Raw genomic sequence first — 15,915 nt, 5'->3', positions numbered from 1 at the left:
AGCAGCTGATGGAGGAGACGGGAGCAAAGCACGCAGAGCCAGCAGAGTAGAAAAAAAAAAAAGAAAAAAATCATATACAATGATCAAATATACATCCAGGTGCGACGCCGTCAGCTTCACAGGAATCCAGCAGGAGCCCGGGCAGCCCAGCATCCACCTGCTCAGTGCAAGTCAGTGTGTCCAGCGCAGCTGGGCGCCGGGGGGGAGGGGGCTGGGGCACAGCGGTGGCGGAGGAGCCTTTGGGACAGCGGCAGCGTGACGGGTGTATGGTGAGGAACAGCAGTGTGATGGGGCTCCCAGTCCTGTGCTGGTCGGGGTGATGCTGCTTCCATCTTCCTCCTTCCACGAGGAACCGTGTGAGCAGCCATCTCGGTGGGGCTTTTGGGCTCCTTCTGAGGGTCCTCTGCGCCCACCCCTGTGCTGCTGCACCGTCCCACGGTGCCCTGGGCTCTCCTGCAGCACAGTGCACTCCCTGCAGAGGGGGCAGTCCCGGCCCCACATCCGCCGCCGGCCTCACGCCGTCCCTCCCCAAGCTGCCTCGGTGAAAGGGGGGTCCAGCGGCGGCCCTGCCCTACACAGCCACGTCCTCAGGCTCAGCCAAACCCAGGTACTCGGGGTTTTCAGCTGCCGGCGTGGAGCCGGGTCCGCCCTCAGGGCTCCCGGCTTTGGGGGGGTCCTGATTCCAGTAGTAGGGGTTGTCAAAGGCCTGGCTGAAGGCGGTGGGGACCGGCAGCCCCGGGGGGGCCAGGTACTCAGGGTTCTCCACGGCGCGGCCAAAGGGCCCCAGGAAGGGGTGCTTGGTGTCCTTGATCAGCCCGTTCTTGCCTTGGTGGCCCTTGGGCTTGTCTGGTGGGGATGGCGGTGCGCAGGGGTGCCGGGGGGGTGACGGCCGCTCCCCAGCCTGGTTCACGTACTCTGCAGGGACAAGGGACGTGTCAGGGGCCGAGCAGGGTCCTTGCCTCCTTCCCAGGGTCCCTATTGCCCTACCTGGCATAGTGGTATGGGGAGCTGGGGGGGCGAAGCCCTCGGGGTCCAGACCCTCGCTCTCATCACCCGGCAGCGCAGTGGGGTCCTCGCTGTACCGTGTGGCCGGGGGGCTCGGCAGGGCTCCCTTGGCCCCAACATCCACCTCCAGAGCCTCTGGCACAGGGCACTCTGGCCCCTCCACCAGGCTCTGCGGTGGGAAGGGGAAGGCAGCTGATTCCTCACCCTCTGTTGTGTCGGCTGGGGTTTCCGCCGTGCTCTGAGGAGGCAAGAGGGCATGGAGTCGGGCACGGCGCCGTGGGGTCGCACGGGGTCTGCGGGGTCTCCAGGTAGCGTTGGGGACTTTGCACCCTGTGGACCCTGCAGCAGCACGCTGCCCCAAGCTGCCCCATACCCGCGTGGAGGAGATGCGGCTGCGGTAGGCAGTGGAGGTCTCAGCACTGAAGAAGCCCTGGTGAGGGACCAGGTACTCCTCAGCATCCACCAGGTCATCCATGTCCTCCTCCTCCAGCAGCGCCCGGTAGAAGGTGCTATCCATGGAGCTGGGCAGCCCGATCATGTCGTTCTGGGGGTGAGGGGGGGCTGTCAGTGCCTGTTGGGGCACGGCTGAGGGCAAGACCCCCGGGACCCCGTACCTGGATGACCACAAAGCGCTGGGGGTCGCGGGCCATGCGGGAGAACTCGGTGACCAGCTCACGGAACTTGGGCCGGCACTCGGAGTCGATCATCCAGCCTGGGGCAGAGCCGAGCGCCGTGAGGGGGGCGGTGGGATCCTGGCCACCGTGTCCCCACGTCCCCCCACTCACATTTCACCATGATCATGTAGACGTCGATGGTGCAGATGGGCGGCTGCGGCAGCCGCTCGCCCTTCTCAAGCAGGTCGGGGATCTCCCTCGCTGGGATCCCATCGTAGGGTTTTGCCCCGAAAGTCATCAGCTCCCACACAGTGACACCTGAGGACACGGGGACATGGGGTAAGCGTCGCTTTGGGACCCCCTGCCCCACCGCAGCCAGCACGGGAACGCACCATAGCTCCAGACATCGCTCTGGTGGGTGAAGCGCCGGCGCAGGATGGACTCCAGCGCCATCCACTTGATGGGGACCTGGGTGGGCGGGTGGAGGGGTGAGCAGGACCCCCTGGAGGCACCGCGCTCCCTGTCACCCCGTCCCCACGTCCCACCTTGCCCCCGTCAGCATGGTACTCGGTCTCGTCGATATCAAGCAGCCGTGCCAGCCCGAAGTCTGTGATTTTGACGTGGTTGGGGCTCTTGACCAGGACGTTGCGAGCAGCCAGGTCGCGGTGCACCAGCCGCACCTCCTCCAGGTAGCTCATCCCCTGGGCGGCAGGCATTCAGCTCTGCACCTCCAACCCCCCACAGCCCCCAGCAGCCCCCAGTCCTACCTTGGCGATCTGCACACACCAGTTGAGCAGGTCCTGGGAGCCGATGCGGTCCTTGTTCTCCCGCACGTAGTCCAGCAAGCAGCCGTAGGGCATCAGCTGCGTCACCAGCTGCACCGTGGAGGTCAGGCAGATGCCCAGCAGCCGTGACACGTAGGGGCTGCCCACCCCGGCCATCACGTAGGCTTCCTGCAGGCAGCCACGGACAGGAGGTCAGGTTGGCACAGACTCCCCAGCCCCCTGCCAGCCTCCACCGCACTCACATCCAGGATCTCCTTGTTGGCCTTGGGCGAAGTGTTCTCCCGCAACACCTTGATGGCCACCGGGATCTTCACGCTCTCCCCGTCGGGGATCCAGATGCCCTATGGGGGGGTCGGTGAGCGAGGAGGACGCAGATGGCGCCATCTCACTGGCTGTGCCTCCCACTCCTCACCTTATAGACAGTGCCGAAAGCGCCGGAGCCCAAAACCTTCACTTTCTTCAACTCCGTCTCCTTGAGGATGCGCATCTGCGCTTGGTTGGGGAGGGCCCCGCTGGGCGTCAGCGGCTCCACCAGCTGCAAGAGACAGGTGAGTGAGGAGGGATAACTCTTCGAGCCCTCCCCTCCAGGTTGCCCCACATCCCCACCTCGGTCTCCTGCAGCAGCCGCCGCATGGTGTGCTTCCTCTCCTGCTGCCGCCGGCGCTTGACGCAGATGACAGTGATGAGCAGAAGGACGACGACCAGCAGAGCCCCCACCACACCAGCAATGATGGACGTCACCTGGCTGTGGGATGGGAGGTGACAGGGGGCGTGGGGACGAGGTCACCCCCTGATGCTCCCCCGTGGGGTGGGGGTACCCATGGTGCTACCTTGGCTTCTGGTCCACGGGGCAGCCGTCCTCGTCCCGGATGGTGCACCTGATAGAACGCAGGGTGGGTGAGCACCCAGCAGCCCCCTTCCACACCCCTGGTCACAGTGCGTACTCACGAGTGGGTGCAGTTGGTGGGGCAGAGCTGGCAGACCCCCTCCTCATCCGGGTACTTCCAGATGGGCACAAAGGAGGCGTCCACCTTCACCCCGCTGGGGCAGCGCCGCACACACTGCTGCCCGTCCTTGTAGTGCGCACACGCCACGCACTGATCCGCGTCCTGTGGGGCAGGGGGGCAAAGGGTGGGGGGTGAGGGGCCTGGCGGCAGCGCCATCCCCAGGCTGGTGTCCCCATGTCCCCGTGCTCACCGATCCAAAGCAGGTCTCGGTGCCGTTCTGTGGCTGGCACTCAGGGTGGCAGGGCAGGCAGCGCGTGCCGTTGGTGTGCTCCCGGACGGCACTGCGGGGCGGTGGGAGTGGGATGGGGTTGGGATCGATGCAGGGCTGCGTCCCACTCCCCCTGCCAGGCTCAGCCCATCCCTACACTCACCCATCCAGCAGGTTGCAGGAGGCCACGCACTCCTGGCCCCGCAGGAAGCGCTCACAGGAGACGCACTGAGTGGGGCCGGGCCCCCAGCAGTGCCCTTGGGCGCAGAGGTGGAAGCACACCAGGCCCTCACTCTCTGGGGAGGTTGGACACAGGGTTACACCCCATGGCCTGGCCTGGGGACCATAAGCAGGGCTGGGAGTGGGACTGGGGGGTCCTCACCGCACTGCTCAGGGGCTTTGTTGTGGGTCTGGAAGAGGCGCTGGCGGGGGTGGCGGAAGATGCTGTCCCAGGGCACCTTCTGGAGGAAGCAGAGCTGGGGGTTGTGGTGGATGAGCACCATCCCACTGCTGATCTCCTGCAGGGCACGCAGCCCCAGTGCCTGCACCGCCAGGTCCTGCAGCGTCAGTGAGTAGGCACCGCTGCCAAGACACAGCCAGGTGAGCACCCACGTCACCCCCGTGTCACCCATCACATCCCTCCAGGTCCCCGTCCCCATCTCACTTGTGCAGCACTCGGCCACGGATAACACGCAGGTTCTGAAAGGCACCCAGGTCGTCCATGCCAGGTGGCCAGGCAGCAATGTACAGGTACCCTGGGGGAGGGGAGGAGGGGGACACAAGTGTAACCACTGCTCGCTTTGTGCCCTCAGCTCGTGTCCCCATCCCCCAGCACTCACCTGTCAGCTCCTCCAGGCTCTCGAAGACCGATAGCAGCTGGGGGTCCAGGGGTGCTGTGTTGGTGCTTGGGTCCCTGCGGGAGACAGGAAGGGGGGGGGGTTGGTGGGACTGCAGGGGGTCCCAGTGGTTCCCTCTGGGATGGGGTAGCAGCGCTTACCCAGCGAAGGTCTCGGGCAGGAAGGCCAGGCTGCCAAAGATCTTGGTGCAGCCAGCAAAGTGCCGGATGTTGGAGGCATTGATGGCACGGACGCCCTTGAGGAAATCCACCCCCAGGCCGTAGCACACTGCAGGGGGCAGAGAGGGGGTGGTAGATTCACCAGGACCTCCCCAAAGCACTGCCTGCTCGGCAGCATGCTGCAGGGCCCCTCAGGGCACAGCAGCCCCTTGGCCCCACTGGAGGCTGGGGCTCTCCAGCACCGTCCCTGCAGAGCTTCCCAGTGAACAGCAGCCCCCTGTGTTGCCCCAGAACCCCCCTAGCTGCATAATCAGGACCCCCCCCAGGCACTCACCCTCTGGACAAGGCTTGCTGCACTTCTCGCACTTCTGCACATTGTTGACTGTCACCTCTTGACTGTTCTGGGGGCAGACAAGGGTACAGGAGCCCACCTCTGTCGCAAGGTAGTTATCTGGGGGGCAGGGGGAGGGGACAGGACGGTCAGAACTGGGTAAGGAGGTGCTCAGACACCCCCCCACCCCCCCAGCACTCACAGGGGCACTGGCTGACACAGCTGGCACCAAAGGTGTAACGCCCATCGCGGTTGGGCACCGACTCGAAGGTGTCGGAGTTGTAGATGACGAGGGGGGGGGCAGTGCAGCTCACAAATCCCACTCCGGTTGAAGTTCAGACAGGCCTGATGGGGAAGGTGGGGGGGTGGTCCAGCCATCAGCCCCTGTGTTTGGGGGAATCCCCTGCCCACCCCCCCATCCCTTGCCCACCAGGCAGTCGGAGTGCTTGGGGCCGGTGCAGCCCGCAGCGCACTGCTCGTGGCAGCAGTCCGTCGGCTTCGTGCCCTTGCAGCGTGGGCACCCGTGGCAGATACTGTTGGTCACTGGGGGGGGAAAAGGGGGGCACAGTGCCATGGGGATCCCTCCTCCAAAGGGAGAGAGACTGGGGAGAGGGGTGAGGAGCTGCGGAGTAGGTGGCATTCCGAAGGTGTATGGGGAAGGGATTCTGGGCATCTGCGGAGCAGGGTTTTGGGGACAAGGGGAAGGTCTGCAGCGTGGTGATTGGGGGGCACCAGTGTGGGTCCCCAGGGCAGGGATCTGGGTGCTACACGGGGTGAATGGAGCAGGGATATGGGAGTGCCCAATGGTTTGGGGGGTATCTATAGGGTGGGAGGGGGGGTCCAGGCAGCCCTATACTCACGGGTCTGGCAATCCTGGGGGCTGTCGCCCCAGCAGTGCCCCTCAGCACACAGTGCCTTGCAGTCGGGACCTGCAGGCGGACAGATGGCATCAATAGGGAGCTGGGGGGTGGGTAGCATCCCCCAACCCACCCACCTCTCAGCCCCCCCCCCCATACCCCCTCCCCAGCCCTGGGGCTGCTCACAGGTGCGGCTGCGGATGCTCTCCACATGGGTCTCACTGCGCAGCTCGTTGTGCCGGTGGAAGATGTCGGCCCAGAGGATGGTCTCCTGGAAGCAGAGCTGGGGGTTCCCCTCAATGTGCACCCCCCCCCTTCAGGATCTCTGCGTGGGGGGGGGGGGACAAGAGCTGCCATCAGCATGGGGGGATGGCCCCACGGGGACACCCAGCCCCGCACAGGGGCTTGGAGTCACCACCCAGAGACGGAAGGGGCTGCATAAAATCTGGGGAGGTGTGAGTTCTACTGGGGGCGTAGGGATGGACAACGGGGAATGGTCTTAAGCTAAAAGAGGGGAGATTTAGGTTAGACATCGGGAAGAAATTCATTGCTATGTGGGCACAGAGCAGCTGTGGGTGCCCCCATCCCTGGCAGCGCTCAGGTCCAGCACGGTGAGCTGTGGGAGGGGACATGGGCTGGGGATGGATGGATGGATTTTGGGGTCTTGCAACCCAAACCGCGCGGTGATTCTTTACCCCAGCCCTACTCGTGGACCTGCAGCTCCCACGCAGCGACCCCCCATCCATCTCCTCCCCCCCCCTTACGCCCCCTACCTGTGAGCTGCCGCATGCCGAGCTGCCGCAGCCCCACATTGCCCAGCACGGCCAACGCATAGCGCTCCTGGAAGAGCTGCGTCCCGCGGATGATGCGCAGCCCCTGCAGCCCCACGGCGCTCACGTGGTTCTCAGCGATCAGCACGTAGCCCTGCACCTCCTTGATGTCCTGCGGGGAGGGGGAGATGGGGTAGAACGGCGGTGAGACCCCCGGGACCCCCCTTCCTTCCCGGTGCCACGCGTCCCCGAATTCTCGCACCTTGAGGAAGGCGGTGTCGGCGCCGGGGGGCAGGTAGGTGAGCTCCAGGTTGCCCTGCACCACCTGGCAGCCCTGGTAGAGGTGCCGTAAGGTCTCGTAGTGGCTCTCGGGGCTGGAGGGCTGCAGCAGCTTCATGTCGGTGCCGGTGCACACTGCGGGGATGGATGGAGGGGGTGAGACGGGTCAGCCAAGGCCGGCCGTGCCATCGCCCCCGCGGGATCCGGCCGCAGGAAATGCTGCGGCTGAGGCTGCTGACGGTTATCTGCTCCCAAAAACTTCCGATGGGCTTCCGATGGGCTTCCTGCGCGGCCCCCGCACGTGGCGTGGGGACGAGGGACACGGGATGCTCGGGGATGCGGACCCCCAGCTCCCACCGCAGCACCACCCCAACGTTTCGGCACGCAGCCACGACCCCCACCGCGTGCCCACGTCCGGCACTGGGCGGTCCCAGGGGGCCGAACGCCGCTCCGGCCCCACAGCCCGCAACGAGCGCAGCCCGGGGGGCCCCGAGCGGGGCGGGGGCCGCGGAGCAGGAATGCTGTGCCCACGCCGCCGGGGGGGAGAAGCCCAGACAACACGCGATTGTTGAGCGGCCCCGGATGGCCGCGTCCCATGGCCGCCTCGCTCCGTCCCGTCCCCCCCCACCCCCCAACCCAGTGCGTGGCGGTGGGTCCGGGAGGGGCGGGCCGGGGTGCGGTGAGTCACGGCGGTGGGGTGGCACGGCCCGGCCGCAGCGTCCCGCCGGGAACCGCCTTTTCAGGTCGGGCATGTTTGGGGAGCGAGCGGGGTGACGCAGGCACGGCCCAGCCCCGGCACGCCCGCGGCCCCCGGCGCCCCACCGCCACGCGGGACGGCCCCCCAGTGAAGGCTTTGGGGCTGGGGTCCCTCGAGACCCCCACGTGCCAAGGTGCCCCCCTGCCTCTCCTCGAGCGGGGGTCACGGTGGCTCCCCGTTGTCCCCTCTCACCTCATGGGGTGGGGGCCGCGGTCGTCCCCAACGCTGACCCACGGCTCCACCATCACCACCTCGGAAGGGGACGCTGAGGCAGGGGTTGGGTACGTCTCGCTCTGCCCTCCGTGCAGGGGGGGCCGCGCGGAGGCTGAGTGACAGCCCCCGGTGCCGGCAGCTGCCACGAGGCCATGGGACAACCCGGGATGCAGCCGCCCCCCCCCCTTTCCCGACCTCTGCCTGCTGCGGGGCCGCCGAGACGGGGAAACAGCCCCGAGCCTCCAGAACGGGAATCTCTGCCCCTGGGCACGGGGCAGCTACACATGTGGATGGGGAGGTGGGGACTGCCAGGTGCCCCCACCCCGAAGGGAACGGCCCTGCGGTGTTGTGCGGCCAAAGCTCAAGGTCTGCTCCACCTGCTGCGTGCGGGCAGGGGATGCCGACGGCGCTCCCAGGGCCGGAGGAAGGCGGTGGGGATGGATCCCAGTTCGGAACCACTGCCATCGCCCTCCCGGGGCTCGGGCTGCGCGTCACCCCCTGCCCTGGGGACAGCGCTGGGTACAGCGGTGGGGACGTGCCACCACTCGGAGCTCGAGCTGCAGGGTGACGGGAGCAGAAGGGACCCACCGAGTCCCCACTTTTTGCCCGGAGCCCCACATCGGGATCTGCGTGGGGACGGCGGTGGGGCGATGCCCGCCCCGTCCTCGCTCCGGCCGAGGCCCCGCGGCGCTGGGTCCTGCCCCGGCTGCTCCCGTCGGGCCGGGCAGGGTGCGGCACCTCGAGAATGTGGATGGGAGCGACCGGCGGGGACGCACCCGCCCGCCCGCCCACCCGCACCGTGCGGCACCGCCGCCGCCCCGGGGCCCCTCCGCGCCCCGAAACCATCTCCGTGGGACGGGGAAGGGGGGGGGGGGCTCTCGCGGTTGTGTCACCGCACCTCTTGTGATCTGCGGGACCCCCGCGAGCCGTTCCATCCCACGCACCGCGGTGGGGACGGGGCCGTCTCCATTTCGGGGTCCCCTGGGGGACACGGCACAGCAGGAGCTGCGAGCACGCGCTCGCCGGGGGACACGGGGGGGGGCAACGAGCGGTGCGGCCGCCCCCGGCCCCGCGCCTCCCGGCTCAGCCCAATCCCGCGTGGGAACGCCGAGAGGGAGGTGCTGCCCACGGCGGGGAGCCGGGAGGGGGGGGGGGGGGACCAAGCAAGGCGGGAGGGGTGGGGGTCACTTTCAACCGTAAAGCCCCAGCAGCCCCCCGGCCCCGCTACCCCGACCCCTCCGCTCTCCGCACAACTCCGCACCGAGTCCCGCCGCCGCCCCCCGCGCCCCCGCTGCCCGTCGGGGCGGACCCACCTTCGGCGGCGGCGGTGGGGCAAAGCGCGGCAAGCAGCAGCAGCAGCAGCGCGGGGCAAAGCGGGCGGCCGCGGGCGGCGATCATGGTGCTCAGCGCGGGCCGCGGCCCATGGCCCCGCGCCGGCCGCTCCGGGAAAGTTTGCGGTGCGGTTCCGCCGCCTCCCGCCGCGCTCCCGGGCTCCACCTCGCGGGGACGCGCAGCGTTCCTGGGAGCGGGGAAGAGGGCGCGCCGCGCGCTCCCGCCCACCCCGCGCGCTCCCGAGCACCGGAGGCACCGGGCGGCGTCGGGTCACCGTCCGTCCCGCTGTGCCGGGATCGGCGGCGGAGCTCCCGGCTGCTCGCGGCCGCCCGGCGGCACCGAGGCCGGACATCGCGGGTCCCGAATCTCCCGGGCAGCATCGGAACCACGGGAACCACCGGGCGGCTTTGGGCGCTTCATCCCGGGAGCAGCGGGGCCCTCCGACACAGGCAGCACCGAGCCGGACGTACCGGGACCTCCGGCTGCTCTCGGTCACCCCATTCCGGCAGCACCGGGTTTTCCCGTCTCGGTCACCAGGGGTCCTGACTGGGGGGGTACAGTGGAGCCACCCTCGTGCGCTCCATCTCGGGGTTCCGCCAACGTGGGAGCTCCACAACGGGCACTGCGAAGAACCGGGCACGGCCCCGCTGCTGGCACGGCTCCACCGGAGCACCGCAGCCCTCGGGCTGCCCCGCTGCAGGGCGCGACCCCCGGCCCCACGCGCGGTGCGGCGGTACAGGCCGAGGCCGCGGGGCAGGGCCGGTCTCGCAGCTGCCCCCATCTCCCAGCCAGGCCCGCTGTTCTGAGGCAGCCCTAGACCTCGCGGCCTCCGCCCCCCGCCGCCCCGCTCCTCTCCGCACTGCGCTGAGACCCCCGGGGGCCCTCCGGCCCCCCCACCGGGCCTGACCCCCTCGAGGCCTCCGACGCCCCCTGGCACCACGGGGGGATATATCCCGTGAGCCTCTGCGGAGAGCGCCGAAGGAGGGGGGGACGAAATATCCCATGATCCTCCCGCTCTAGTGGACCGCAACCCTCCCGTGATGCCCGCGGCCAGCGGGGGCGCTATATCCCGTGGTGCCCCGCGCCGCCCCCACTTCCGGGGCGGGCAGGAAGCCGCGCCGGGCGGCGATGGCGAGCGGCGGGGCGGCGCGGGCCGCGCTGCTGCTGTTGCTGGGAGCGGCGACGGCGCCGGGCCCGGCCCGCGGCTCTCAGGGCGACCGGGAGCCGCTGTACCGCGAGTGCCTGGGCCGCTGCGAGCGGCGGAACTGCTCGGGGGCGGCGCTGCGGCACTTCCGCGCCCGGCAGCCGCTCTACATGGGCCTCACAGGTACCGCCCCGCTGCCCGCCCATTGGCTGACGGGCCTGGAGACTCCGCCGCTTCCGGGCCACGCCCACGTGTCGCGCAGGCTCCTCCTCTGCACGTGGAGGCGGGGCAGAACTGGGAGCACTGGGATGTACTGGGAGCTGTGGGCTCGTATCGGTGTGGGCTGAGAGGTGACCGGGCTGTGCTAGTTCTGCACTGGGGAGCACTGGGCCGAGGTGAGACCGGACTTGGGGGGGTCACTGGTTCCTGACTGGGACCGTACTGGGAGCGCTGGGATGGACCGGGAGGCACTGGGCCACGCTGGGGTCAGGTTGGAAGGTTGCTGGTCCGTTCTGGGGGAACACTGAGCCACATTGGAGCATGCAGGGCTGTGCTGGGAGGCACAGAGCCACGATGGGGGGTACTGGGCTGCTCTGGGGAGACTTAGAGCCATCCTGGAACCTTCTCCTTGGCCGTGGCAGATGGGTGTCCTGACACCCACTGTGCTGAGAGGGACTGGAGGGGGTGCAGGGAGGAGGGACACACTGAGCCCCACCCCGGGACCCCCCGCTCCCCATCCCCAGGCTGGACGTGCCACGATGACTGCAAGTATGAGTGCATGTGGCACACAGTGCGGCTCTACGTGCAGGGCGGCCGCCGCGTGCCGCAGTTCCATGGCAAGGTGAGCACAAAGGGGGGGAGGGAGGTTGGGGTTCCCTGCGTTCCCTCCATCCAACTGACGCCCCCCCCCTCCCCATCCCCTCGCAGTGGCCCTTCTCCCGGTTCCTCTTTGTTCAGGAGCCAGCCTCTGCCTTTGCCTCCCTCCTCAACGGCCTGGCCAGCTTCCTGATGCTGCTGCGCTACAAAGCTGCCGTGCCCCCCACCTCCCCCATGTACCCCACCTGCGTCGCCTTTGCCTGGGTAAGTCCTCCCCTCGGGGCACTGGGGACGTGCAGAAGCCACCACTGTGGTGACCTCATCTGTCCCCTGCCTACAACAGCACTCTGTGCTCTCCACAGGTCTCCGTCAATGCCTGGTTCTGGTCCACCGTCTTCCACACGCGGGACACGGCGCTGACAGAGGTGAGGGTCCCCATCCCCACCTTGTGGGGGGCACTGGGTGAATCCCCGGGGTCTGAGCCCCTGGCTCCACTCCTGCCCTGCAGAAACTCGACTACTTCTGCGCCTCAGCCGTTGTCCTGCACTCCGTGTACCTGTGCTGGGTCAGGTGAGCGCGGTCCCAGCGCTGGGGACAACGCTGTTCCTGGGGCTGGGTTTGTGTCACCGCTGTCCTCCTGTCCACAGGACGATGGGGCTGCGGCGGCCGGCCTTAATCGGCGTCTTCAGGGCCTTCCTCCTCCTCTTCCTCGCCTGCCACATCTCCTACCTGACGCTCGTCCGCTTTGACTACGGCTACAACATGGCTGCGAACGTGGCCATCGGTGAGAGCTGGGGCAGCGGGGCTGGGGTGGGGAACGTGGGAGCAACGGGTCCAGGAGGAACGATGGGATCAGAGTAGGGGCCGAGGGAACACAATGGGAGCAGGGTGGAGGATGTGGGGACAAAGTGAGATGAGAGTGAGGACCTTGGGGACGCAATGGGTGCGGGCCATCGCGCTCCCATCCCCCTGCCCCCTTTTTTTCCCCCCTTAGGGCTCCTCAACCTGCTGTGGTGGCTCTGGTGGTGCCTGCGGAACCGGCCTCGCCTGCCCCACGTCTGGAAGTGTGCGGTGGTGGTGCTGCTGCTGCAGGCGGGGGCTCTGCTCGAGCTCCTCGACTTCCCTCCTCTCTTCTGGGTGCTGGACGCCCATGCCCTCTGGCACATCAGCACCGTGCCGCTCAACATCCTCTTCTACAGGTGAGGGCCGTGCTTGAAATCTGGGCACCGGGGGCCCTTTCCTTCAGTATGAGGTGCCCAGTGCTCCACTCTTGAAATTGAGGTGCTTGGGGGCCCCTCTTTTGCCCTTGGAGTGCTGCGTCCCCTATCTTGAATTGGGGCTGCTCAGAGCCCCCTCTCTGCTCCTGGGTGCTGGGGGTGCTCCAGGGTCTGACTGGGCTCTGGTGGCTTTTGGGCCCCCTTTGTTCCCCCACCTCCTGCCCCCAATGGACCAATCTGCGCCCCCCAGCCCTCCCCTCCCTCCCCACAGCTTCCTGGTGGATGACAGCCTCTACCTCCTGAAGGCCAACTCGGACCTCTCCAAAGTGGACTAGAGCAGCAGGGAGGGATGAAACACTGCATGCCCCCCCAGGGCCCTGTCCCGACGTGTGCCAAACAAATTCCTCCCTCCCCCTTCCCCATACTTCCTGGCCATGGACTCCCTCTTCCCCCTGCCTTCTGAGATGTGCTTTCCTTTCTATCACTCTGTCCTGTGTGGGGGCCAGGAGCCCCTCTCTGGGAGGAGCTGGGGGCAGTGGACCCCCCTGGCTGCTGACGCTGAGCCCGTTTCTCCTGCTGTGGATCCCGGCAGCCGCGAGGTGGCAACGGCTGTTGGGGCTGCACTGCTATGGGGGGGGGACGTGGGGGTCTGGGGGAGGCCGAGCACAGAGGGGGACCCCTGGGGGGGTGTGATGGTGCCTGTGTATGCTGGTGCCTGGGGGACAGGGGGAGGGATGCTGCCTTGCCCTGCCCTGCTTGCTGCTGGGTGGCTTTTTGGCGGAGGGGGGACAGTGCAATGCGTGGGGTCAGAGCGGTGCCTTCGGGTGGGGGGGGTGACCCCTGTGCAGCCCTTGGGGAGTCCCTGGGGCTGTGCCCCCCACCCAGCAGGGTGCAGCCCCCCAGCAGGGTGTGCCCTGTGCTGTGAATAAAGCTGGAATTCAGTCTCTACTCTGTGCCCCCCATCCTGCTCTGCACCCCACCGCTGCTCTATGGGCGCTGCATACCCAGCCCTGCTGCGCTCCCGTCGCCCCACACCACCCTGCCCACCCCACACAGCGCCCACCCTGCAGCCCCCCCACCCTTCTGTCCCCACTCCCCCCATCTTGACATGCCCTTTAAAAGCCCCTGCACCCCCTCCCTTGAGATGCAGTGACCCCCATTTCTCTCATCCCCATTTTACCCCCCAGCCTGCACAGCCCCCAAGCCGCCGTGCCTCCCCAAGGCTGTGCCGTGCTCAGCTCAGGCTTTATTATGGGACGCAGTGGGGGTGGGATGGCAAGACTCAGGAACGCAGCCTTTTTGAGGGTGGGAAGCAGGGAGGGAGGGGGCTCAGCCTTCCAGTGGTTTCTGTGCATGGACAAAGAACACTCCATCGACGTCATCCACGCCGGTGCGCAGCGCGGGGGGCATGGGATAGGAGCGGAAATCAAGGAGGGTGAACCCAGCATCGCTCAGAGCCCCGCGGACGTCATCCTCATCCAGCGGCACCACGGGCAGCCGCGCGGCGCCCGCCAGGTAGAAGGACTCCCCCAGAGCCCCCAGCAGCACCGCGTGGCCCCCCGGGCGCAGCATTGAGCCCACATTCACCAGCGCTCGCCCGAAGGCTGCGCGGTCGGGGCTGACGGCCTCCAGGCAGAAGGTGGAGAGCAGAGCATCGGCCGGGGGGTGCAGTGGGGCGCCCAGTGGGTCTGCATGGTGCACGTCGATGGGGAGGATGCGCCGCAGGCGGCCCCGCAACCGTTGCTCCTTGTCCTGCCAGGGCTCCCTGTGGGGCGGCGGGTGGCATTGGGATGGGGCAGAGGGAAGGGGGAGCCGTGTGGGATGTGTGGGGTTGGGGTCCTGCAGGGAGCAGCCAGTGTGGGATGTGGGGACGGGATCCCATAGCAATCAGCCTGACTTCTGCAAGGGATGTTAGGACAGGACCTGCAGGGATCAGCACGGTGTGGGGATGGGACCCTGGGGGGGATGCAGGGACGGGATCCCATAGCGATCAGCCCAGCATCAGCAGCATTATGGGGATGAGATCCTGCAGGGATCAGCACAGCATCCGCGGGGATGTGGAGATGGAATCCCAAGGGAGTCAGCCTGGCACGAGGGGGGACACGAGGCTGGGGATCAGCACGGCAGATGTGGGGACACGGCATTGGGATCCTATGGGGACCAGCACAGTGCTCAGAGGGACCTGGGGGGTGGGATCCCAAAGGAATCAGGTGCTGGGATCAGTGCTATGGGCTGTGGGACCACGACTGCAGCGGGTCTCAGCCCCCAACCCTCAAATCCAAGGGGCCGCGCTCTGCAGGGACGTGGCACGAAGCTCCACAGGGATTTGGGGCCAGCATTCCACAGGAGCACCGTGTGCCCCCCAACCCCCCCCCCCAACCCCTCCTGCCCTACCCGCGCCCCTCGATCTTGCAGACGTGCTGGATGAAGGGACTCCAGTCGAAAGCTCCAGGCTCACCCCGCACCCAACGCCGCAGCTCCTCCCGGTTCACCTCCAGGAAATCGGTGGCCACGATCTCCTCGAAGTGATCGCAGGCGCTCAGCAGCTGATAGATGGTGGGGCCCGAACCCACGTCGATGAGCGTGCGCCCGCAGATCTCACCTGGGGGGTGGGGGTGGGGGGGTCCCACTGTGAGGCACGGGATGGGAGAGCCGAGCGGGATGCTCCGTGCCCCCCCACCCCGTGCCTCAGTTTCCCCACCGCTGGCGAAGGTTTCGGCCAAACATCTCAGTTTCCAGGGCACCACGCATTCCTCGGAGGAGAAGTCGGCGCGGGGGGGCACGTAGTTGTTGTGCAGGTAGGCGTGGGGCTCAAAGCGTGCGTAGCCCTCCCGGATGGCATCCAGGCTGCTCATGGTTGGGGTCTGTGCTGTGCCAACGCTGCGTCCCATTTATAGCCCCGATAACCAGGAAGGGGGGGGGTGGGGGCATGGTGAGTTATGGCAGCGGCAGCTCGGCGCTGATTGCAGCCGTCCATCGTGGATAACCAGGTTATTGTCAGCGCCTGCGGGCCCTGCTGGGCCCACACACACCCACACACAGCTCCCCATGTGGGGGCTGCGGCCCATGGGGTTGTGTCAGCATTGGGGAGCGTGGCCACCCCAAAGGGGCTGCACCGACCCTTGTGTGCGGCGTAAGGTTGGGATGGGGCTGGGAGAGATGGGGCTGGGAACGGAGATGGGGACGGGAGTGGGAATGAGGACTGGGAGAATGAAGGCAGTGAGATAAGGACAGCGATGGGGTCTGTCCAGGCGCTGCCTTGTGAAGCTAACGCTGCTGAGCTGAGTGTGATGGACCTCAGCCCCTGGCAGGATCCGGCCCAACAACCCCTCCAGCTCCCAGTGCGCTCATTGCACCCAGCGGCCTGGGATGTGGGGTGGTGCTGCTTGTGGGGCTGGGAGAAGGAAGGGGTGAAGGTGGCGAAGCCCTACGGGCAGCGAGTGGGGATGGATGGGGATGGGAAGGGGATGGGCGCAGGGCCTGGCGGTGGCCCAGGAACAGCAGGATCCATCCGGGAGGGAACAGCTAATCTGGGTGCTGACACCAGGGCCATGCGGAACCCTGG

At 67.6% G+C, this 15,915-nt stretch overlaps 3 protein-coding genes across 3 annotated transcripts; 1 reads left to right on the top strand and 2 right to left on the bottom strand.

Annotated features, from left to right (window-relative positions):
- Positions 1 to 47: 47 nt before the first annotated feature.
- Positions 48 to 9,223, bottom strand: ERBB2 (erb-b2 receptor tyrosine kinase 2). Its single transcript, XM_042891411.1, is given in 29 exon segments — positions 48 to 915; positions 988 to 1,243; positions 1,379 to 1,549; positions 1,620 to 1,717; positions 1,791 to 1,937; positions 2,012 to 2,087; positions 2,165 to 2,320; positions 2,387 to 2,572; positions 2,647 to 2,745; positions 2,817 to 2,939; positions 3,011 to 3,149; positions 3,235 to 3,282; positions 3,353 to 3,513; positions 3,602 to 3,692; positions 3,783 to 3,915; positions 4,002 to 4,201; positions 4,284 to 4,374; positions 4,459 to 4,532; positions 4,617 to 4,743; positions 4,969 to 5,085; positions 5,168 to 5,264; positions 5,266 to 5,310; positions 5,396 to 5,508; positions 5,826 to 5,894; positions 6,009 to 6,135; positions 6,137 to 6,147; positions 6,596 to 6,764; positions 6,855 to 7,006; positions 9,155 to 9,223. Coding segments are annotated over 28 exon segments (3,603 nt in total). The 5' UTR covers positions 6,990 to 7,006; positions 9,155 to 9,223; the 3' UTR covers positions 48 to 571.
- A 1,078-nt stretch (positions 9,224 to 10,301) lies between these two features.
- Positions 10,302 to 12,985, top strand: PGAP3 (post-GPI attachment to proteins phospholipase 3). Its single transcript, XM_042891417.1, has 8 exons — positions 10,302 to 10,500; positions 11,061 to 11,158; positions 11,245 to 11,397; positions 11,496 to 11,558; positions 11,642 to 11,703; positions 11,781 to 11,917; positions 12,128 to 12,332; positions 12,622 to 12,985. The coding sequence occupies exons 1-8, from the start codon at positions 10,302 to 10,304 to the stop codon at positions 12,683 to 12,685; spliced, it is 981 nt and encodes a 326-aa protein (XP_042747351.1). The 3' UTR covers positions 12,686 to 12,985.
- Positions 12,986 to 13,572: 587 nt separating this feature from the next.
- PNMT (phenylethanolamine N-methyltransferase) lies at positions 13,573 to 15,915 on the bottom strand. Its single transcript, XM_042891422.1, has 3 exons — positions 15,052 to 15,915; positions 14,745 to 14,952; positions 13,573 to 14,115 (listed from the first exon to the last, which is right to left on the bottom strand). The coding sequence occupies exons 1-3, from the start codon at positions 15,239 to 15,241 to the stop codon at positions 13,680 to 13,682; spliced, it is 834 nt and encodes a 277-aa protein (XP_042747356.1). The 5' UTR covers positions 15,242 to 15,915; the 3' UTR covers positions 13,573 to 13,679.

Source organism: Lagopus leucura, unplaced genomic scaffold (genome assembly GCF_019238085.1).
Source record: "Lagopus leucura isolate 7727_CA_CO unplaced genomic scaffold, USGS_WTPT01 259-7_obj-0_obj, whole genome shotgun sequence".
Taxonomy (NCBI): Eukaryota; Metazoa; Chordata; class Aves; order Galliformes; family Phasianidae; genus Lagopus; species Lagopus leucura.
The sequence above is the reverse complement of the archived record's forward strand: the minus strand, read 5'-3'. Positions and strand labels throughout refer to the sequence as shown.